Source organism: Dromiciops gliroides, chromosome 4 (genome assembly GCF_019393635.1).
Source record: "Dromiciops gliroides isolate mDroGli1 chromosome 4, mDroGli1.pri, whole genome shotgun sequence".
Classification (NCBI taxonomy): domain Eukaryota; kingdom Metazoa; phylum Chordata; class Mammalia; order Microbiotheria; family Microbiotheriidae; genus Dromiciops; species Dromiciops gliroides.
In genome coordinates this window covers 336,469,001-336,494,199 of record NC_057864.1, presented here as the reverse complement: position 1 = coordinate 336,494,199, position 25,199 = coordinate 336,469,001, and the positions used below count along the sequence as shown (strand labels likewise).

Genomic DNA, 25,199 nt, shown 5'->3' with positions numbered 1-25,199 from the left:
AATTTTGGGTCCAAAGGCAGCACTGATGTTGGATGAGTTATCATCTCAGCTGTGGCTGGGCTGGTGTCTTGGAAGGCTATTACTGTAAAATCACTCCTTACACCACAGGGTATTGATCCTGCCCCAGCTGCAAATCTTTACTCTGGAATACCACAATTAATGGAAAAGTTCAACTCTAGTAGTATTTGCTTCATTACTCTGAAGGAAGAGGGAGTAATTAAAGACTTTAATCCTTAGGTCCACTTTTCAGCATACTTAATCATGTACATTTCTACCTTCTGCCTTTCTTCTTCTATTTTAAATATCTTAAAATCTTTGAAATGATAAGATGTTCTCCATGACAAGTCTTTATCCTCAGTATTACTGGTCTCTTTTAGACAGGACATCCATTTTCTGGACAGTCCAAATTCTTTCTTTGTAACCCAGGACTTCGGTAACCCTCTGCCACGCAAAGTGAACTTTCGGTCTGTTCTGACCCCTCCCACCCCTGAGTTTCAAGTGATTCTGGATGACATCAAGGGCGGACTAACATGGAACACCAGTTTTCCCACTTAATCTTGGCAGGATGCTTATGTCAGGCTGCCAAGTTCTGTGATCTCATCACACATTTTTCCACTTTGGTGAAGCCTGCCTTCTCAATTCTTCCCTCAGTTTTGCTTTGCTTTTTTGTTTTGTTGTGTCTTATCAAAAAAACTCATCTTACACTTGCAGCTCTCTTCTCATTTTAGGGCTGTCCTGCTCCAGCAGCTCTCCTGCTAACAATTTCAGGATTTAATTAACTCAGACACAGAAACTATTTGCCACTTAAATTCCCAGACAGTGACTTGGCAGGATATGATGGTCCAGGTTTGGGTTAGTGATGGAAGACAAAAGAAAACAAATTAGGCATCATTTCATGAAAGGCAGGTATTATTATGTGAGAATAGAGAATGTTTCTCTTCTGTAATTCTAGATTCAAAATGTTAGCAACTCATTAAGCAGGAATATAACATCAACAGAGTTGATGTTCTCTGAAAAGTGATTATTCTTTATTTTAAATGATAAAAATATGAACAGATCAAATGGATGTTGGCTCCATCAAACTGGTTCTCAGAATTAATGTCTTCCTCTTGCTATAAAACTGGCAAAATTTAATCTCTTAGAGTCAGCATGGACAAGATGCCTTTATATAACTTAAGAGATAAAATAAGTGTGATGCTTTATAGTTACCATGTTTCACCCGAACAAGGTGCATTCTCTAACAACTATAGACAAGCATGGTAGTAAAGGGTGCTATAAGTCTTGGAAATTCATGGGGAACAACAAGCAGAGGAAAGACTAAGGGCCCTAGACAACAACTGTGCCTGCTATATGGGTCTCATTTTTTGTGTGCTTGAATTCTGATCTGCTCTGTCTCACATTAGAGTTGCAACCTACTCAAATGTCCATTGATTGCCTCCATTCACTCCCTATCTCCCCTCATTGCAGAATGCTTAAAATACAGAGTGTACTCAATAAATGTTGACTAGCTTAAAAGTTTTTATTTACAATCCCAGAATCCCATGTAAGTCGAATCACAATCACTTAAAAAGACCACGTGACTTCTTAAAAGTCTTCATTCTTAATTATTTTGAGTATAAATACCTTCAAAGTCATTTTGAATTTGTACAAAAGTCTTTCTCATTACCGTTTTAATGAAACTGAAGTCAACTTTTCATCTTGAGAGAAAGTCTGACAATTACCCATTAATTCTTGAAGCTGAATGGCAGGAAACTGCACCTGTTCCTCAAACCACTTGGCAACAGTAAGAAGTTGTTGGTCACTAAATGCACGACCAATCAGTTGCAGCCCAACTGGCAAACCTTGACTGGAGAGGGCCATGGGTACATTTACAGCTGGCAAACCTGAGCAAGAAGAAACAAGAGGTTGTTCTGGCGTGGTTTTGTTTTTAAGCTACGACATGCCCCTAATTTCATTAAAATTTTTTTTATTGGTTTCTTTGGTTTTTAAATCATCTTTTGGTCTCTTGTTTTTGTACTCTGGTTGAAATGAAGATGAAAAAAATAAACAAAATAAGTACCCAACTCTTCCACTGTGGCCTCTGGAATATGTATTCTATTGTTAACAGCTGCCCCAATGTGAAACCTGAGCCCTCTCCTCCTCTCAGAAATTAATATAGAGATATTTACGTGTGTATACATACATTTACACACACAAAGTAAATAAACATGTTAATGTGTCACATATATACACACAATATACATGTATATACTATTATACACATGCAGTATGTACACATACACATATACATATATATTCCATGTACATATACCAGGAGGTGTTGTGTCACAAAGCCAAGAGCACTGTCTCTGGACGTAGAAAGTCTGGGTTCATATTTTGCTTCTGATACTTTACCAACTGGGTGACACTGAGCAAGTCACTGCATTGTCATGGGCTGACCTTGGTTTCCTCCTCTATAAAAGGAGACAGCTCCACCACACTGAAATCCCTTCCAGTTTGAGAACCATGATACAATGCTGCTTCTGCCCAGACAGTGTATAAGCCTCTTGGGCTTACTCGTACTCTGAGCTCTGAGCAGAATTCCTAGCACATGGTAAGTATTTAACTAATGCTTCCTGAGTTGAGCTGAGGACGATTTGAAAGGTTAACTCCCCCAAGACCTGTACTAGAAGTCTAATTTCCACCTGGGAAAAAATTCAAGTTGAAGTATTTCAGTTAGATTAGATCTTGACTCAGTGACCAACGTTATGCCAAGTTTACTTGAGCAGTATCAATGATAAAATCTACTTTTTCTAAGGTAACAAGATGCCTCACACCTAAGGCTAGGACTAAGCTAGGCATCCAAAGTTAAATCAAATTGGCTTGAACTGGAAGGTCAGCCAGCTTTAAGAGATCTGAGGGCCGTTCCCCACCCCCTAGTCTCACCTGCCATGTTTACACTCTGTGTAAAAATATCACCCTGGGCACTGCGGGTTCTGTTGTCTGGTCTTGATAAACTCCAAGTATGGCACCGCATCACTAAGGGTAGTGGGAGTAAGCAAGACATCCACACCAGAATTAAAGACCTTTGCAAAGTCATTAGCAATGAGTCGTCTCACTTTCTGTGCCTTCACAAAGTAATCATCATAGTTCCTGTGGGAAAACAGTTGACATTTTAGAGACATTTCATTCCTATCCATGTAGGTTTCAAGTTCACATTGAGCTTTGATTAGGGAAAATAAAACAGATAAACTTTACATGGGCATGCTAATCATCAAGAGTGAGTTTAGATGACATTCTATGAACCAGGACTCATTACTGACCAGCTGTTAGACCCACTCATAAAACTAAAATTTCAGCAGTAGAGATCCTAGAGATGAGGGACATGGCATCATCTACAGCATATACAGAAAACGAATTTGCATTATGTGTGAGAAATCAAATCTTGTAAATGGAGAAAAATAATTTTCAAAAAGTCATTATGAAAACAATGTGACTTTTGGTCCACCCTCTGTAACCGTGTGCTAAGAATATCTTAGTTAATTAGCAAACATTATAGAAAACAAAGGACAATAAAATACAAATATGATCACTGTGAAACTATTCAAATGTACAACAGAAAGGTGCTCAAGTTGCCAGTTTGTCACCAGTATGATGTTAAAGACCTAGAATAATAATGAATCTGATCCCTTGGACACCCTAATCTTGAAGAGTTTTTGTTTGTTTCTTAAATAAAGATTGAGAGGACCTGGTTTGTCAGATACTTTTTTCCCAGTCAAAATTACAATGGTGTACTGAATCTATGCAATCACACATAAATCACATTAGAGGAAGAGTTTCGTGTTCTCTACTGAATTTCGTGCCACAAAAAAAAAAAAAAACAACCCTCAAAGAAAAGAATTATCAATGTGTTCCACACTTGTGATACAGAACAAGAAAGTATATTAAAAGTATATTAAGGGGACAACTAGGTGGCACAGTGGATAAAGAACGGGCCCTGGATTCAGGAGGACTTGAGTTCAAATCCAGCCTCAGACACTTGACACTTACTAGCTGTGTGACCCTGGGCAAGTCACTTAACCCTCACTGTCCCACGCAAAAAAAAAAAAAAGGTATATTAAACCAGTATTGCATCATGAAAAGAACAATGGGCTAGAAGTCAGGAGCTATAGGTTCTATTGGTATTGAGAGCCTGGGTATACCACTTAAGCTCTGGGGCCCCTGGTTTCTCATCTATAAAATGGGTACCATGATCTTTCCCAATATACCTCACAGGGTTGGTGTGAGGATGAGATCAAACAACATACTGTATGGGAAAATACTCTGTAAAGGGTGACGCGCTATGCAAGTAAGTATCACTGTCATTCAATCCCAGTCTACACAGAAACATTTGCAGATATCAGTTTCCAGTTGCAACAGGGATGATGCACACAGAGCTGATGATCACACTAAAATCATCATTCATAAGAGGACATGAAATTGTTTGACAACTTATTCACTTTCTTCCTGTTTTGAATAAAAGGATGAGAAATAGGGGAAGTAACTAAACAGGGATTGAGATACTGTGCAAAGCTGTCCGTGCAACAAAATGCAAAGCTGTCTAAGCTAACTCATAAGCTGACTTTTAAGGTAAAAAGTAATTAGCCCTAAACTGGGATTAACCTTTATGTCAGGCCCTGCTTCCTTCACCTTGCCATCATGCAACCGCAAGGAATTTCTTTGGATAAAAATGCAGGGTGACCTATGTACTGGGTCAACATGTACTCTAAGAGATCAAGTCAAAGCATTGAAAAAAAAACCCTGTAAAAGGAGAGCACTGTGATCAGTTTAATAAGATCCTCGGGGCAGCTAGGTGGCGCAGTGGATAGAGCACCGACCCTGGATTCAGGAGGACTTGAGTTCAAATCCGACCTCAGACACTTTACACTCATTAGCTATGTGACCCTGGGCAAGTCACTTAACCTCAATTGCCTCACCCGAAAAAAAAAAAAAAAAAAGAAGATAAGATCCTCTATGAGAAGCACTGTGATATAGTAGAGAGAAGTTGCCCCTGGAGCTGGGAAAACGAGAGCTCAAGTCTCACGTGTGGCACACTTGTGACTCTGGCAGGTCACTTAGCAGTGCTCTAGGCCACTCTCTAAGACTAAGAGTTGCCAATAAGATGATGATCTGCCTTGTCAGAGAGAACTTCCTCACCCAGTATTTCCCAAAACTAATGAAATCACAGGTCCAGTACTTGCCCCATATATAGTTCTTAGAAAATTGCTCAGCTTCACTGCATTAATTTTTGTTTTCTTTTTAGCCAATTATGTCCAACGATTTAGTCAATGTTGAAAATGTGGCCTTTATTTTGATATGGAAAAAGGTCAACTGAGCATGTTGAGAAAAAACATTCCTCATCACAGGAAAAGACATCTGGGGGTGGGGGTGGGGTGACCAGATGCTTTAAGAATCAGTCTGAGTTTCACTAGGTAAACCAGCAGGGGTTCTTAACCTTTTCTTCAACATGGACCTCTCTGGCAATTTGGTAAAGCCATTATACTTATGAGGATAAAGGTTTTAAATGCATAAAATACATAAGATTATAAATTATAATGAAAAAGTTATCAAAATATATTTTTAAAAATTTGATCAAGGTACAAGACCTAGAGGGCCAAAGCAGTAATCTTACCAACTTGAAGGTGTATGGTCTCTAATGGGAAGGCCATGAATTAACTTGTACTGAAGATGATCTAAGTAGGCAGTACATTAATTAAGAGTTACTTCCTAAAAGGAATGATAGAGCAGCTTTTCTCAGAGTAAAGCAGGAAAAAAGTCTATTACAATTCCAATTTCTCCAATGAGCACCCTTTGTTGTAAGGGTTTATCAGGACTAAAGCTGATGTGGCACTAAGGCCTAAGAACATCTAAGATGAAAAGGCCTTTGGACTCCAGTTAGCTTTCACCAGCTATGTGCCTATTTGGGATTTTTACATAACTAAGAATTAAGAAATATTAAGCACGCTCTTTCTAACTTAAAAAAAGAAAGAGCACACAACTGCAACTTTCTATTCTTAAATTTAACAACTAAGACTTTGCATTTTCAGACATGATAAAACATCTTAACTTGCATAAAAAGTCATAAAAATATATGGCATTATTTCACTCCTGAAATTTAATCAATAACAGAAACTTTTAAAATAGTTTCTTCCCAAAGTAGTTAGCTGTCTTACTCTTTTAATAAGAAAAAATTTCCTGAGAGAATTCTTCCTCTCACCACATCATTGAACCCCTCTCGTCTTGTTGCAGCATACATGGCCTCAGTAGATATATTTACATTACACCGATGGCCTGCAAATCAAACATACAAAATAAGTCAACTCTTTATATAACATAAAGGAATTTCCCCTATATTGTAGGAAATCATCAGCAAAAGAAAACAGAACCTACAAAACCCATTCTCAATCTGCTTTCTTAGAAAACTGTTTTATTTGACTTGTAAGTTTTTTGTCTCTTTTTGTATCCCTAGTGCTTAGCAAGTGTCTGGCCCATAGTAGGTACTTAATAATGCTTACTGACTGACTGAATTGTCATATAAGAGAGGCCAGATTTTGACTAAACATTCATACCTTTGGCAATGACTGAAATCTAGGAAGACTGTTTTCTCAGTGAGTTGTTTTTTTTAATCTTTGGCTGATCTATGAGAAAATGACCAGCCTCCAAGAGAGCCAAGAATAAGCCAACCAAGAAGTGGGTTTTAGTTGAAGTGACAATGTAAAGATTCGGTAATTTATTGGTACTTTACATGAACATTTTAAACAATTATACATACACTGAATAAACAATGGAAACAAAGCAGACATCTATCAGTTAGGGATAGATAACTTGTGGTTCATGAATCTAATGGAATATTATTATGCTGGAAGAAATGACAAATATCAAGAATACAGAGAAGCATGGAAGACTTTTACAAACTGACATAAAATGAAGTTTGAAGAACCAGGAAAACAATATACATAATGACTACGATAATGTAAATGGAAAGAATAACGATGATAAAACAATCAAAACTGAATACTGTGAAATTATAATGACTAAGCTTGGCCCCAAAGGAAAGCTCTGAAAAGATACCTCCCTCCCAGCTTCTTTCCAGAGGCAGGGCATTAGAAGAGTGGAACACTGCATGTAGCACTAGACTTTTCCAATAAAATGGCTGGTTTTGCTGAACTTCCCTTCCCCCCCCCACTTTGTTTTTTATTCTTTATTATAAGGAAAAGAGAAAGAGGGAAACATTTGGGAATGTAGGTAACAAGAAAACAAAAGATATCCATAAAAACATTAAAAACAAATTACATACATACAATAAGCAGGAAGCAATTTTGCTACAATTGAATAAGTGAATCTTTAACTATTAGAATAAAACAATTTTGGAATCCAAAGAAAAGCAGCCTTACCATATTCTAGCCCATCAAATCTTGCCATGTTTGATGCCACTTCTGCTGTGCATAAAACATGATAACAAACAATTGAGTAACGCGTAGGGGTAGGACACTTCCACTACTTTGGCCCCCTTAGATTCAAAAAGGTCAGCAGCTTTAGACCAAAGGGCTTGTGTTTCACTTTGACAATCTGGTGCATTATATTCCTTATAAAAAAAAAGAAAGTCAACATCAGGCTGACCACCTGTACAAATTTACATGGGTTTGTTTTCCATGATCTTTGATAATAAATGAGAAGATAAACACATGCAACAAAACCGAACAAAATGCTAGATGACTATTTGCTAAGGAATATAAACAATACATTTTTATAAGAATTTATAGAATGCTCACACTACAATGACGACCTCAAGGTTGGTTGTTATTTTTAAAAAGGACTTTATTGTATTCTTACTAATTACTTTTGGATGATATATATTAGTATCATTATCTCCAGTTTCTAGATTAGGAAATGAAGGCCCAAAGAAATGCAATGATATAGTTATGAAGCTTGAAACTCAATTATTTAGAATTCAGAGCTGAGAGCCACTAATTTTCATTTTAATGGTCTAATAACTAGACTATAGTCTTTTTATTTTTTTGTGGGGCAATGAGGGTTAAGCAACTTGCCCAGGGTCATACAGCTAGTAAGTGTCAAGTGTCTGAGGCCGGATTTGAACTCAGGTCTTCCTGAATCCGGGGCCAGTGCTTTATCCACTGCGCCACCTAGCTGCCCTCTCTTTGGTGATAAATTTAGGTAAGTACATTTGAAAGAAAAATTACAATGCCTATGATATGGAAGCTTGAACAAAACATTCTTATTCATTTAACATCTGAGTATCAGTGAGAATAGTGTGGTAGAATGGTTAGTGCCGCATATTGTCTGTGTTGACCACAAACAAGTCACTGATGCTCTCCATGTAATTCTTTAAGACTATAAATTACAAGAGATTTGCTGATCTTCAGTGGCAGAAGGAGATTATATACTAAGGAGTTCCCTAACCCTGATAAATGATCAGGGATAGATTAAAAAAAAAAGTAGAATGACTGCCCTCTTTTTCCTCTATACTCATTCTCCCATGGATGTACCTATCATCTCTATGTAGACGACTTCCATAGCCATCAACATAGCCCCAGGATCCCCCCTGAGCTTCAGTCCTATATCTCTAACTGCATATTGGATATTTCAAACTGGATGTCAGTCTCCAAGACATTAAACTCAACATGTTCCAAACTGAACTCATTTTCCCCACAAATCCTTTCTTCTTCCAAGCTTCCCTGTTTCTGGTGAAGGTTCCAGCATCCTTTCAGTCTCCCAGGTTTGTAACCTTGGCATTATTAGGATTCCTTAGTCTCCCCATCAGCTGCTCAATCTTTTCATTTCTACCCTTACAACACCTTTCCCATTTGGTTCCTCTTCATACAGTTACTACCTTAGTTCAGGCCCCTATCATCTCTTAACTAGATTATTGCAACAGCCTCCTAATTGATATCCCTGTTTTAAGTCTCTCTCCAATTTAGTCCATTCTACGCACAAAATAATTTCCTCAAAAGCAAATCTAATTATGTTATGCCCCCTATTCAGCCAACTCCTGTGGCTTCCTACTGCCTCTAGGATAAAAGATTATCTCCTTTGTTTAAGCCTTTAAAGGCTCATACAACCTGGACCGTGCCTATCTTTCCAGCTTCACTGGATATTTAGATATTTATCACCTTCTTGCCCAATCTGGCCAAACTAACCTCTGTTTCTCTAACATGATACTCCATCTTCTATCTCTGTGCTTTTGCATTGCCCATTTCCCATCCTTAAAGTGCATTCTCTCCTCATCTCTGCCTCATCACATCCCTTTCTCCTTTTAAGATGCAGCTCAGGCCATTTTCTGCATGAAGCCTTTCCTGATCCCCCAACTTCTAGCGCTCCCCCTTCCAAGCTGCCCTGAGCTTAACTACTTTACAGTTGTATACATTAACTTTACACACACATACACATATGTGTGTTATATATATATTTTGTAGGTACTTGTCTCCCCCATTAAAATTTAAGTTCATTGTGAGCAGGGTTAGGATCATATTTTTGGAGTATTCAGCCTAAGAGAGTTAAGGCTTTAAATTTCACTTGGTTTATATAGGTATACTGAACATCATGCATACCTCCATTCATTTCCATATATGAATAATTCTAATACTATAGCAAGGTGGTTCCCAAAGTGTGGGTTGAGGACCCCCAGGGGGCTTCAGAATAGTTGCAAAGGGTGTGAAAATCCATAAGCACAGCAGGCATTGTCATTTTGATTTTTATTTAGCCCCATCCAAATATGTAGCAATGATTCAGTAATAATCCAAAAGCAAACACCTTCCGTAGGATGAATAGCTGACTCAAATGTGTGTTTTGCTATTTTTCAAATATATGAAAATGCTCTTGTCACTTAAAATAAAATACAAATATATTTAAAAGCGCTTTTGAATCCATGGTTTCTTTGTAAAACAAGCATTTTCTCAAAAAATGGAGGTGAATAATATAGCTGCTATCACTGGGAGTCCTCAGAATTTTTTATTTAAAAAGAAATCTTTCACTAGAAAAGCCTGGGATTTGGTGCTCTAGCATAATTCTTATTTAAAAAGCTTACACATTTTCTGCTTTGATGGTACTTTTCTAAAATGATGAGCTGAAAAAGTTACCTTTGGTATTCCTATACATAACTTGCTGACATCTCTCAAAATGGGAAGTAGAAATGGTCCAACAGGGTCTTGTGTTGTAGTAGAATCTTTTGGATCATGCCCAGCCAGTACACCTGAAAAAAAGGATATAATGCTTATAAGGAACAGAGAAGAAAATACACTGCAATGGAGAATGTACTTGGTTGGGAACTACATGAAATTACACACATATACATATGTACATATTTATAAATACCCAACACAATTGCTGCATCATCCACACATCTGGTTAAGATCCCAGGAACATCCATCGAATTCACCAAGGGAATAAGGCCATAACGGGAAACTAGTCCATAGGTTGGCTTTAAACCAACCAGCCCACATAGAGCAGCTGGGTTTCTTGTTGAACCTCCTGTGTCTGATCCCAAAGCCCTGAGATTTAAGCAGTCCTCAGTTAGAAGATTTTGTAGCTTTAAATATATCTATTTTAAAAGAAAATTCAAAGAGACCTTTAAAAGGAAGAGAAGACAATAACAACAAAAAAATTTAAAGCAAATATTTTATAGTGAAATTTTAGATATATTCAATCTGAAGTTTTTCTGGGTCCCTGCTTTTATTTATTGATTCTGAAATGATAGATTTTAATTTACAAGATAATGCTGATGAGACATATTCAAAGCTATTAACAATAACAAAAGCATTTATTTGTTTACTAAAGAAAATAGAAATTTTATTTTTTTATCCTTACTGAATTAATTTAAGATAAAGAATAAAAATATCCCTTTCACATTTCAAGATATTTTCTAGACTATTTTCTCTCATGGGTATCCTTGACAGCTATGCAACATGATAAAAAATATATTTCAGGAGAAATTATGCCAGGGTTTTTCTCAAAGGATCCTAAAAACAAAATGAGATCTTCCAGGAGAGGATAAAAGAAGTATAAGAAAGAAAAAATTCAATTCTATTGTGCTAACTTATAAGATTTTTGTGAACCATAAAATCCCAACAAATAAACAAAAGCATGGTTTTAATTTGATTAATAAAATTCCAGAGGAATTTTAAAAAACAAAACAAAAAAACAATTCACCCACAAAAAAAAACCCAAACAAAACTACTGAATATCATTTCTTTTTAAAAAGGCAAATCAATTGTTACAATACCATTAGGAAAAAATAGCTCATCAACCATGGCATATTATTAAAGAAATACACTAAATTTGATTCAGGTGATATGATCAACAACAACAAACCTGACTAAATAAAGTGAGAAGTAAACCCAAATAATGAAAACTAATTTTTCTTAGAGTAGGAAGAACTTTAAGGAACATCCCTTAAAACATAAAAAGCAAGTAATTAGCTAAATAAGAAGAATGCAACAAATGCCCTATGATAAGCACATCAGTTCCTGAAAACTTCACGTTTGTTTTTTTTTTAGTTGTGGATCTGTGAAACCACTAAAATAAATCTAAAAGGATTTGAAAGAATTTATTTACAAGTCTTGACAGAGACATGAAGTACAATTAATTCAATATGTACATATCTATATCCATATCTATCTCTCTCTCTATATATAAAGTATTCCAAAAGTATTAGTGCAGTTGTAAGATATTAAAACAATACACATAAATCAGATTTAAATACCACAAGTAATTCACTATAATAACTATAAATTCATAGGACCAAAGGAAAAAACCATCATTATCCACACAGCTTATCAGAATTTAAATGCAAGCTAAAAGTATACTGATTCCAGGATGTTGTCCAAGGAGTTAATAGATTCCATTGAAAAGACATCAGAAATTATATTCAATCTAGCCTGTGTTCATGCCACAACAAAATACGATGCCAGCTTCTGTTTAAGATAATTATTTTATTCTGTTACATCATTAGGATCACAGTATTTGGTGCTAGGGGAAGGAAAACCTTGATTTTAAACCTCCGCTGCCTTGCAGCTATACCCATATATGGGAAAGGCTTCAGGAGTTAACCCCAGGGAAAAATCAGGAGTCGGAGTCCCTTAGGCAGTTGGATGTTGGACATCACATCCCTCTGGCAACTCCTGTGGCGGCACTGGTGCCAAACTATATTGGCTCTGCCTCTCCTTTGGATCCACCAATGTCGAGGAGAGGGAAAACCTACTGCATGGGCAACAGCTTGTTTTCCATATTGATCCGCTCAGGCCAGCGCCCTGGAGAGGACACTCCAGCTACTCCTCATGGGGTAGATACAACACAGGATGCAGCAGTTGCCGGTTATGGGTCACTCAGGAGCTGCAGCTCCCACGTCGGACTGCACAGCCACACTGTGGCCTGTGGCTCTTTAGGGTGCTGATCCATGGTCGTCTGAGACTGGTGGAGGACTACTATTTGGTGCTAGACCACGGACCTTAGAAGTCTTCTAGTCCAAGCCTTCTGTTTTACAGAAGAGGAAACTGAGGCCCAAGAGAAGTTGTATAATTGTTCCAGGCCACATAGACAGAAAATGGTGGAAGGGTCCAAGCCAAGGCCATCATCCAGTAGCCATCAGTGGTTTCATTCTTATGTACCACATTGCATAGGGTCTCACCCTCCAATTGGTTAGTTTCCTCCCTGGCACCTCCATTTGAGAGAGTAACCAAGCCAATTAAGCTCATTGCAAACAGCAGCTCAGCCCATGCCTCAAGACTACTTTCTGCCTTGCCTTGCCTCTCCACCTCAGCCTTCCACCCACCTTACAACTCCCTTTTGGAGAAGAAAGGGAAGAGAATAAGCATTTACAAAGCACCTAAGTGCCCGGGCACTATGCTAAGTGCTTTGCAATTATTATCTCATTTGATCCTTTTTTTGTTTTGTTTTGTTTTTTAGTGAGGCAATTGGGGTTAAGTGACTTGCCCAGGGTCACACAGCTAGTAAGTGCTAAGTGTCTGAGGCTGGATTTGAACTCAGGTACTCCTGACTCCAGGGCTGGTGCTCTATCCATTGTGCCACCTAGCCGCCCCTTATCTCATTTGATCCTTAAAACTACCCTGGGAGGTAGGTATCATCATCTTCATCACCATCACCACCACCACCACCACCACCATCACCACCATCTTACAGATAAGGAAACTAAGGCAAACAGTGTTAAGTGACCTGCCCACATTTGAAATCAGGTCTTCTTGACTCCAGATCCAGTGCTCTATTCATAGAGCCACCTAGCTGCCTCTAATGTGTTATCTTCCTCCAACAGAATGAAAGGTCCTTTAGGGCAGAGACTATCTTTATTTATCATTTGTAATTGTATAAGTAAATGTGTCAGCAAGGTGCCTGGCACAAAGTAATTGCTTAATAAACGCTCCTTCATACGCCTGCCCAATTGCTCCACACCCCCCACCTCCTCTTCTCATCTATCAATTTTTTTTTAAAGAACAAAGCAAGATATTACACAGGAAGTTTAACTGTTGTTATTAAATTCTCATAGATAAAATACCAAATTAAGTTTACCCACTGAGTGTCATTTTGATAATTGTTTCCTTACATTATCAGGAACTCAGATAAAAAAGATTAAAACCTGAAAAACCTATCTATAGGCATTAATATAATAGTTTCTAGGAAGAAAATATCATGTCTTTATTTTTTGTGGTGCTTTTGTATGAACTATTACTTTTAGATTTTGTATAGGGCTTCTGTTTATATCTCTGTCAAGCAAAAAGTCACTCCCGGTTGGGCCTTAATATAAAATATTGAAAGGAAAAATCTTCTTACGCAAAGCATGTGAATGCAGATACAGCAGCGGCACTGCCCCCAGAACTGCCTCCGGTTATTAACCAATTTGAATCTTCATCAGCTCTGTGGTGGTTCTGCTTTCTCCTTTCTCTGTATTGCTTTGAATAACTCCAGGGGTTTCTAACTGGCCCAAATACACCATCAGTGCTTCCAGATCTGAAGCAAAATAGTTAAGCAAGATTAAAGCATACATGTCTGTGGATTCACAGAATTTTCTTCATCTTCTGAATTGTTCCCGCCCACTCATCTAGCTATTATTGGAAATTTAGTGGTACTTGAATGGAAAAGGTGGAACCCTGATCTGATATAAGGAAAAAAGGCAAACAGGCCTATCATCCTATTCCCCCACAACCAATCACGCCAAGCAACTAAGGAGAAATTACTTAGAAACCAAAGCAGCCTGTTTCAAAGGACAATAAACCACCTTTTCAGAACACAGGTGACAAGAGCCCTTAAATTGAGCCCTGATAGGCAGAAGTTTTTTGTTGTTGTTGTTTTGTTTGTTTGTTTGTTTTTGGTGAGGCAATTGAGGTTAAGTGACTTGCCTAGGGTCACACAGCTAGTAAGTGTCAAGTGTCTGAGATCGGATTTGAACTCAGGTCCTCCCGAATCCAGGGCTGGCGCTCTATCCACTGTGCCACCTAGCTGCCCCACACAGAAGTTTTAAGAAAGGAGAACCTGATCTTGTGACACCACCAGTAACCTATTATTGAGCAAACTCCTATAAGATAGGAAAGGCCTGCTGGAGATGGCCCAAAAAGAGAGTTTTCCTCCTCGAGTCATTAAAAAGGGAGAACACTTAATGTTCCTGCCTCTCAAAGCAACACTTGGTCCGCTCCTCTGAAATCATCATAGGTGCAGGCTCTAATAATTCACATTTCTATGGGGCACTGAGGTTCTAAGGTACTTTCCTAACAACTAGAACTGTAGTCCCACCCAACCTCCCTACTCCCCTGGCATTTTAGAGAAGAGTAAATTTGGGCTTAGAAAAGAAACTTGCCTCAAGTCACACACCTAGCCATCACAGAGTCAGGATCTTTTTTGTTTGGTTTGGTTTGGGTTTTTTTGGTTTTGCAGGACAATGAGGGTTAAGTGACTTGGCCAGGGTCACACAGCTACTAAGTGTCAAGTGTCTGAGACAGAAGCAGGATCTTAATCCAGACCTTCGGACACTAAATTCAAAGTCTTTTCCATTCAGCTTTATTACTTTTACACAGAATTAATCATATAATCTTAAATTGCTCATCCTGATGGACCAAAGATGAACATCATTTCATCTGCCGTATTTCACCTGAGATAAAAATCACAGGCATGGAAGGTATCTCAAGAGGTCATTCGCCTACCAAAAGTAGGACTCTATTTACTTAGCTGGATGAAAGATAAAACAAGATAAAGTAGACAAGGGCCATCACGTTACTTACCCCATAGCAAACTCATCTAAATTTGTTTTTCCTAGAAGAACAGCCCCCTGATCCAATAACTTCTGAACCACGGTAGCATTATAAGGAGGTATATAACCTGAAAAAAAAGAAACTCAGAGTTGTTTTTGAGACATGACAGAACAGTGAAGGTTTTTCACTTCCACTAATTAATATACTTTAAAATTCTTTTTTTTTTTTTTTTTGGCAAGGCAATTGGGGTCAAGTGACACAACTAGTAAGTGTCAAGTGTCTTGAGGTCATATTTGAACTCAGGTCCTCCTGATTCCAGGGCTGGTGCTCTATTCACTGTGCCACCTAGCTGCCCTGAAAATTCTTTACATTTATTAACTTCCAGCTTGGTCAGAACCTTGTAGGCTCTATAGTTTCCCTCATGACAACCTGCCCTTTCATTATACCTTCCCAAAGGTCTCTTATGAATGTGTAATTTTGTGTGTGTGTGTGTGTGGGGGGCAATTGGGGTTAAGTGACTTGCTCAGGGTCACACAGCAAGTAATTGTTAAGTGTCTGAGGCTGGATTTGAACTGGGGTCCTCCTGAATCCAGGGCCAGTGCTCTATCCACTGTACCACCTAGATGCCCCTATGTATGTGTAATTTTATAAAAATTTTGTGTGATAGTTAATGATTTCAGGATTGGATTCTTTTAAAATGCACAGCAGGAGAGACCAACATCTCACACAATATAAAGAGACGGTCAAAATGGGTGGGTTATTTAGACATAAAGGGTGATATCACAAGCAAATTAGAGGAGTATGGAAAATTTTACCTGTCAGATTAATTGAAAAGGAAAGGGTTTATGACCACATATGAAATAGAGAGGATCACAGGAAGTTAAATAGATCATTTTGATTGCATGAAATTAAAAAGGTTTTACAGAAACCAAACCAATAAAACTAAAATTTGAAGGAAAGCAGGAAATTGAGGGGAAAAACTTACAGAAAATTGACAGAGTCTTTGTTTATCAAATATATAGGAAAGTGAGTCAAATTTATAAAAATCTAAGTCATTCCCCAATTGATAAATGGTCAAAGAACATGAGCAGGCAAGTTTTCTGAAGAAAAAAATAAAAGTTATCCAGTCATATACAAAATGTTCTAAACCACTATTGATTAGAAAAATGCAAATTAAAATTTTGAGATATCACCTCACACCTATCAGATAAGCCAACATGACAGAAAAAGAAAATAGTAAATTTTGGAAGGGATGTGGGAAAACAGGGACACTAATGCACTGCTGGTAGAGTTGTGAACTGGTCCAACCCTTCTGGAGAACAATTTGCCCAAAGGGCTATAAAGCTCTTTATACACTCTAACCCAGTAATATCAGTAGTAGGTCTATATCTCAAAGAGATCAAAGAAAAGGTAAAAGCACCTGTATGTACAAAAATATTTATAGCAGCTTTTTTTGTGGTGGCAAAGAACTGGAAATTGAGGAGATGTCCATTAATTGGGGAATGGCTGAACAAGAGCTGTAGTATATAATTGGGATGAAACACTATTGTGCTGTAGGAAAATGTCGAGGGGGATGGTTTCATAAAAACATGAGAAGATCTATATGAATTGATGCAGACCTAAGTGAGCAGAACCAGATCATTACACACAGTAACAGCAAAATTGTAACAATGATCAACTGTGAATGACTTAGCTACTTTGATCAATACAATGATCCAAGACAATTGAAAAGGACTTCTTTTGGTGGGGGGGGCAGGCAGGGCAATGGGGATTAAGTGACTTGCCCAGGGTCACCCAATTTGTAAGTGTCAGGTGTCTGAGGTCAGATTTAAACTCAGATCCTCCTGAATCCAGGGCCGGTGCTTCATCCACTGTGCCACTTAGCTGCCCCTGCAAAGGACTTCTAATGAAAAAAATGCTATGCACCTCTGAGGAGAGAACTGATGAACTGAGTACAAATTGAAGTATGATTTTTTTTTTACTTTATTTTTCTTGCCTCCCCCCCACCCAGTATAGCTACAATTGAAATAGGTTTTGCATGATTTCACATGTATAAATGATGTTATATTGTTTTCTCAAGGGGTGGGGGAGGCTGTGGAAAGGAGGAGAGAATTTGTAACTCAAAAGTAAAAAACAAAAAAGAATGTTAAAAAGTAACAATTTTTTTGAAATGCACAGCAAAACATCATTCTCTAGTTATATTTTAAGTGATTCTAAGTGATTTTTCTCCCCTCTCAAATGAGGATATTCCAGTAAACCTTTCCCTTCCATAAGCAGGCAATCTTCACCGGTCATAGTGCCAGTCCCTCCCCTCTCCATTCACAACTACTAAATGGATATTCCTAGAACAAAGATCTGACCATGTCATGTCCCCTACTCAAATATCTTCAGTGGCTCCCTTTGGCTTCTACTAGAATAAAACACAAAATACTCAACTTGGAATTTAAGACCTGACAATCTGACTTTTCAGGGGTTTCCCCTCATACTATTCCCTTTTACATATTCTTCCAGGGTGAACCATACATGACACATCTGTATGTTCTTGGAGATTATCTTTCCTTGTCTGGAATGTGCTTCCCCAACTTTGACCCTCAGAATTCCTATCTTCCTTCAAAGCACAGCCCCTCCAGGAGGCCCTTCCTAATGCTCCTGGATATTGGTGCTCTCTCCCTCCTGAAATAACATTGTTTATTCATATCTGTATACATGGGATCACAGGTTTAGAGCTGGAAGAAACCCTGAAGATCATCTAACCCAACTCCTTTTAATATCTGAAGATAAGGCTCAGGGAGAAGAAATCACTTTCCCAAGGTCAAACATTAGTAAGCAGCAAAGCTGGATTAAAACCTGGGCCCACTGGCTCCACGTTGTTATATTATGGAAATTCATTGAGGACAGAGTCTATTTCCTATTTGATTTGTCTTTGCAGCATCTGGCAGAATGCCTTTCACATATAAGCACTTAACAGGTGTTGAACTGAACTGAAAAATGGTCAGCAGTTAAATAGGTATAGTTATGGACGAGACAAAAGACAAACCTGGGATCACCTCTCCTTGTCCAAACTACCAAGCTTGTCACTCAGTTACTGAACATGTGTTTTTTATTTCTAGATCTCTCAATCTTCCTTTTAGTTTTATTTCCCTCAGTCATAAACACTAATGGATCTGTCTGATTCTTATAAACCTGGCTGCACTGAGTGTATCGAGGCAATCTATCTCACAGAGAGAGAGAACTCGGTAAATAAATACCAACAAGTTATCAGGTGCTAATGATCGATTACAATGTTCTCCAGAAGAATGGAAGGATCAAAGGATCATAAATCTAGATCTGGGAGAATCTTCAGATGCTATGTAGTACAACCCTCTCATTTTACAGATAAGGAAACTGAGGCCCAGGGAAATGAAGCCACTTACCCAAGGTGGCACAGGCAGAAAAAAGGAATCTGAGCCCAGGTCCTCTGCATGTTTTCCCACTGTACCATGCTGCCACTCTCCTGAGGCATAAAGAGTAAGTAACTTGGCCATGGTCACACAGCCAAGTACATGTCAGAGGTAGGACTTGAATCCAAGTCTTCCTAAGGCCAGCTCTCTATCCACTATACCAAGAAAACCCATCCTGCATTTATTCCCACTTTACAGATGAGGCACGAAGCCAAGAGAAATTACTGCATGTACGAAACATCCTCATGGATGCCTGTGGTAATCAAAAAGAGAAACCTGGCCTCGGAGTCACTAAACAACACTTATTTCACTAGGCCTATAAAAGACAAAACAATTTTCATTTTGAAAGAGTAAATATAAAAAATAAATACTAGTCTAGATACTAAGGAAAAATATTATTTCCTAGAAGATGAACTGAGGGTAATTCTATTTTGAACTTAAAATTACCCCAGGAATGAGAAAGAGTCAATGCTCCATAAAGTTATCAATATCTCCTCAGGACTAGGTTCAATATGTTATTCAAGAGGTATTTTACCTTTCAGCATATTGGACGCACATGTTGTTTCAATGTCAGCAGTGCTGAAGTTGTCTTTTACAGAGACAGGAATTCCATCTAAAATTCCCAGGGCCTGACCTGTGTTAGAAGCCAGGAAAGTGACAGATTGAAAACAGCTCACAATTTAAAAGTACATTCACCCTAGCTATTGCTATGACCTTCTACAGCCTTAGTTCATGATAATCCCTTGTACAAACTCTCTGAGGAGGCTCCATCCCCTGTCTCCTCTGTGCAGATCTTCCCACAAGTCATGCCTTGTTTCTGGAAGGGTCTCACTGACTGAATCTTTGGATCCCTTCAAGCCTCAGTGCAAACAACACTGCCCCTTGCCCCAGCCTTCCCCCATTATACCAAGTGTTAGACAGGGTTCTTGCTTCACTATAGTTTCTTCATACGACACTTATTAACGCAGGGATCATTCTCCCCCAGGAGACTTCAAACTCCTCAATGGCCAGAATTGTTTTGTTCCTGCCTTCATATTCCTGGTGCCTAGCACAGCGACAGGCACCTAGAAAGTGCTTAATACACATTTACTGTGTAGACTAACCAGTTTTTGTCATAAAAACACTCAAATTAATTTCAAATGGAAATTGTAACAGCATGTGTGTATATATATATATATGATTCCAAATCATATATTTACTAGCATCAGTTTATTGTTCTTCATGTCAATTTTATCAAATGAGAGCATGTTATTAAAAGCATCACTTCACAAATGCTACATCTACTTAAATTGTTCCAGGAAAACAGCAATGAAAAACACTCTTAAGTAATTTACCTTTCTCATACCTCTTTTCTGATTCTTCAGCCTGTTTTAAGGCTTTCTCTTCTGATACGGTAATATAAGCATTAAGAAATTTGGTTTCCCTGATGACAGAGAGACATTTTTGACAAAGCTCCTTTGGACTGATGTGACCTTGTTTCAGGGCAGCAGAAACCTGCAATACATTCCATTTAATTAACATATAGTGTATATAAAAAATATAGATATATATGTTGTACTAGGAGTAAAAGGTAAGAAGAAAATACAAGACTTTCCCTCAAGGTGCTTACACTATAGTCCAGATCAGGTAAACAAATCCACATGCAGTATGATTAACCACACATTCATTCAAAGAGCTTTGTGCTAAAGAGGTCCTTAGGAAGATACAGGTAGGTAAGACAGACCCACCCTTATGTTTGTGGAAATGAATATATGCAGAAAACACAGAACACCATCATAATAATGTGCTATCCTATTATATTCTTTTTTTTTTTTTTGGTGAGGCAATTGGGGTTAAGTGACTTGCCCAGGGTCATACAGCTAGTAAGTGTCAAGTGTCTGAGACCACATTTGAACTCAGGTCCTCCTGACTCCAGGGCCAGTGCTCTATCCACTGTGCTACCTAGCTGCCCCCTATTATATTCAAATGATGAAAGAATTACACAATTTAAGAGGGACCTCAGAACTGTAATCAAACCATACCTGCAGAAGCCCTATACAACATTCAATGACCATCTACCCTCAGCTTGAATTTCTAGTGTCCAGCTGAAAGAGAGCACCAGGACAATCCTGTTTTTTTCGCTGTTGAAAAGTTTGGTGGGTTTTTTTCCCCACTCATATTGAGGTGAAATAGATCTTAAATGCAATTTTCCAATTCTGCTTTCTGGAGAAGCTAATGACTGATCAGGGCAGACATTTTAAATAGTTTTTCTAGTAGTTGTAAGAATTGTGCTCATCCATTCACATTCTTTCATATTCCCCTTGCGTCTAAAGGCTCACAGAATCTTCAAGAAACCAGGCAGGTGGGCAGTGTGTGTCTAGGAAAGAGAAGCAGGTGGGCTAACAAAACTGTAGGAAGGAAGACCAAGATTTTTTTCCCCTTAAACTGAGGAAGGCAATTCTTATCTTTGACAGACAGAAATCTCTTATATCATACTATCTTGACAGAGTTCAATTCCTGCTCCTGATACATTACAACTGTGTGTGCCATGAGCAAATCACTTTACCTCTGGGCCTCAGTTTCCTTGTCTGTAAAATGGCAATAACAATACCTGTATTACCTGCCTTACAAGATTGTTTTGAACTGTAAATGAGAAAATGGAATTTGGAAAACATTCTTCCCATTGAAACAATGTTATAAATACAGTTAGGTTCCCAGATTAGTACCAAAAAACTCCATGAAAAATGCCATGAAAACTATTTAACTCATATTGTAGTTAACACATTACTATTCCCAGTTCTGGGTGCTGGGAGCATACATAGGTCGATATGATACAGGAAGAAGGAAGAGTTTAGTCTCCCAATCCTGAAGCCCTAAATAAAAGTTTGAAATAGGTGGTTTGACTTTGAAATCCTAACTCCCCATTGTATATCCCTCTCCAACATCCTAGTGCTTCTCTTCTTGAAGACCCAGGGCTGAGAAAGTAAGAACCAAGTCACTAAGCCAAATCCTCCCTGGAAGCCTGTCCTCAGAGTTTGATTCTCCCAGTTGTTCCTGATTTTCAGTTTCTGCCCTTTTCTCTACTTATGAAGCTAGATTCAATAAAAGAATAATTTCCCCCTCCAAGAATTGGAGATAATATCAGAGGGAAGGCACTGAAATTGAGGGGGTAGAAGATTTTCCAAACTGCTTTAAAATTTGCAAAGTACTTTTTCCATACTTGAGCCTCATAGCAACCCTTACAAGTATGTTATCAATCAATCAACAAGAATTTATTAAGTGCTAAGGAGCCAGGCACTGTGCTAAGCCCTTCAGGGTACCAATACAAAAATAAGATAATGCCGATTCTGTCTGTGTAACGTAATATGTATGTGGACATATAAACACGTACACATATCTATACTACATTTGCTATGCATGTATTTGGTATATATAGTTAGTTGTGCACCAAGAGAAGATAAACTCCTTAATGGAATGAACTAATTAATTTTTCTTTGATTTCTAGACATCTAGAAAAATGAATCTATATGTGTGATATGTGACAAATATTACTACATGGAACATATAATAAACGCTATATATTCTGTGGAATAAATAAATGAGTAAACAAGCTTTTTTTTTTTTTGGCGGGGCAATGGGGGTTAAGTGACTTGCCCAGGGTCACACAGCTAAGTAATTGTCAAGTGTCTGAGGCCGAATTTGAACTCAGGTACTCCTGAATCCAGGGCCGGTGCTTATCCACTTCGCCACCTAGCCGCCCTCAGTAAACAAGCTTAAAGACAGGTCCTGCATCTCTTGCTTGAAGTGGGATTTTAGCTGAAACTTGAAGGACGCTAATAGGACACAGAGCGGGCGATTAATAAATTCTGGTGGACTAACATATAATTAGTAAATTCTAGATGACTGACTCAAGGACCACACATTGGGCTGGAAGAAACGTGGCTGAGGCGGGGGTTCATTTTACACAAGAGGACACTGAGTCCCAGTTTAATGACTTGTCCAAGATCACACAGCAGCCGCTGCTTGATCTAGGCAAAGCGGACAACCGGAAATGAGGTTTTATTTGGCATAAATGATTACCTGTAAGGCACCAGGTCCGGTGGATGGAAGGCCACATAAGACCCCCTACTCTCCTCCTCCTCCCTCCCCCGCCCCACACATTAAAAGGAGCTCTAAGCCTGACCTAAAATGCTCTGTCCGACAGATGCATGCGCACACACACACACACACACACACACACACACACACACACTCTCTCTCTCTCTCTCTCTCTCTCTCTCTCTCTCTCTCTGCGGGACATCACAGGCCACCTCCCCGCGGCTGCCCACTGCCCATCGGGCTGGGCTGCGCGGACTGTGGCGCCTCACGCCATGCCAGTGACCGCCCGGGCGCTGGTCCCTCCCTCTGCAGGCCGGTGACACTCACTTCCCGGAGGCTGAGGCCCAGCATGATGCCGCTCCTTCCGAGCTCAGCCGCCCGACCCCGGTTACCCTGCAGAGACCTCTGAGCAAAAGAGCGGCGGAAAGGGAAAAGGTCAAGGGCCACCGCTTGCAGGTGTTACATGGGCGCAGCCATTTTGGATCTTACTTCTTGCACCTCTCAGAGTCGCGTGCTCCGATTGGTCCCCAGGCAATGATCCTCGCACGTTATTGGCTGCTACCGAGCTAGCCTCTGCCTGGGTCAAGCCGGGGAGTGAGAGGGCACTCGTGGAGACTGGGAAACATCAAATTCTCCCCGGGCTTCACTACCTCTAGCTCAGACCCCGGGGCCTGGACTGGGGACGGGTCGGGGCACTTCGTAGGCAGCCTGCGGGGACCCCCTGGGAGCAAACGGGACTGAGCTGGGACGCTATACTGTTAGATTTATAGCGGACTGGGTCTGCAGAGGAGCTTTTGCGGGGTTGGGGGTGCGGAGATATTGCATTGCTTGGGTTGGGGTCGGTCAGGGAGAGTTACTATTATTGTTATTTTTAGAGGGGGAGACAAATTAGAAGAATGTGCAGAGCCCATTCATTATAGACTAAAGTTGGATTTTGATCCTTGACACGAGCAAGAGTTAAAAGAGTTGGTGACCGGCAATAACTAATTAATTACTTTTGGGTCTGTGTGTGTGTATGGGTGCACCTCACACTCTAGGGTGCTTGCAATTTACTCCCTCTGCCCCCCTTTTTATTCTCAATATTTAATTTTTAAAAAGTGTTTGCCAGAAATAAGGCAGGGCAGAATTGGGCCACGGGGCTCTTTTAGCCTCAGGTGAGGCTGGTTCGGGAGCCACCTGAGCAGTCAGTGCGTGGGGATGGAGGTCCTGAAGATGGTCGTGCTGAGGAGGGCGCGTGGTCTGTGCCCGGGGAGATGCAGGGCACTGGCGAGAGATTCACGGGATAGAAACATCAGCACCACGGCTTCCAGGAGCACTGTTATGCCAGCCTGGGTGATCGATAAATACGGAGCGAATGAAGTGCTCCGATTCACAAAGAATATGATGTTTCCTGTCTTATACTATCCAAATGAAGTCATTATTAAGGTCCATGCTGCCAGTATAAACCCTATAGATGTTAACATGCGAAGTAAGTTTGTTTTTTCCTAAAACTTTTATTATTGTATCGAAGGGTTTTGTGGTGGTTTTTTGTTGTTTGTGGTGGGTTGGTTTTTTTTAATGTGTGCTATTATAGAAAACCTGAGCAGAGATACAGATGGAGAACAGGTCAAATGTAAACAAAGAAAACAATCCCCAAACATTTGTTTAAGAGTCCCTTAAATTTGCCCTTTTACAACCTTGTTGAAATTGGAACTTGTACTATAAAATACACTAAAGGTTGTATTCTCTTTTGATGTAAATTTGATTAGTTTTTATGTTTGACAAACTCATTTGGGTTCTATTTCTTCATAAATTATGGGGGTTGTACTTGCAACCGAGTGTTCCCACATTTTGTCGTGGAAAGAATATTGGATTTTGAGTGGGAGTTCTGTCATCTCTTGCTTTCTCTGGGCCTCAGTTTCCTCATTTGTAAACTGAAGAAGTGGGAACAGATGACCCCAGAGATCTTCTTATCATCTGTTGTGACCATGAAGATTTCCTGAGGCCAGCGTAAGGTCCCTGAGTTTCCGTCCTATAATTAAATCAGCTGGGCCCTGGTTTCCTCATTTGCAAAGTTGAGGGGGTTGGACTAGATCGCCAACGTCCTTTTTTTTATGCCTAGCTATGGTGATCATGGAGATTTACTGAAGTCTGTGCCAGGTCCTAGAATTTTCATGCGCTAATTACATCAGTTCAAGATTTGATTTTCGTATTGTCATGTTCTTTGCCCACAGCTTATTTTATTAGTTTACTGGAGAAAGCAATAAACTAAGAGAAAGGAGAGAGGCTAGGATTATTCTTATTGTCTCTGCAATTTAGTTGCACATTGTCCAGTTTCAACTCAGTTAAGCTATTTGTTAATTTCCCATCTGAACGTGATACATTTCTGTTTTGGGTCCAGACTTGTGAAATCATCAGTACAGTGATGTTCCTGTGAGAAAAGTCCTTCCAACCATACAGATGAGCACTTAGG

General features: G+C 39.2%; 2 protein-coding genes across 3 annotated transcripts in view; one reads left to right on the top strand and one right to left on the bottom strand.

Moving 5' to 3' along the window:
- Positions 1–1,150: 1,150 nt before the first annotated feature.
- On the bottom strand, positions 1,151–23,206 carry QRSL1 (glutaminyl-tRNA amidotransferase subunit QRSL1). The gene is given in 13 exon segments (XM_044000700.1): positions 1,151–1,883; positions 2,926–2,986; positions 2,988–3,132; positions 6,192–6,309; positions 7,413–7,498; positions 7,500–7,603; positions 10,116–10,228; positions 10,351–10,526; positions 13,819–13,995; positions 15,261–15,357; positions 19,206–19,304; positions 20,005–20,164; positions 23,075–23,206. Coding segments are annotated over 13 exon segments (1,581 nt in total). The 5' UTR covers positions 23,099–23,206; the 3' UTR covers positions 1,151–1,662.
- Positions 22,919–25,199, top strand: part of RTN4IP1 (reticulon 4 interacting protein 1) — a 66,111-nt gene continuing 63,830 nt past the window's right edge. Inside the window, exon 1 of one of the 2 annotated variants that reach the window (XM_044000701.1) lies at positions 22,919–24,215. In XM_044000701.1, the coding sequence (XP_043856636.1) occupies positions 23,945–24,215 (271 nt within the window). In that variant the 5' untranslated portion in view covers positions 22,919–23,944. The remainder of the gene's footprint in view (positions 24,216–25,199) is intronic. The other variant, XM_044000702.1, reaches the window with a different exon arrangement.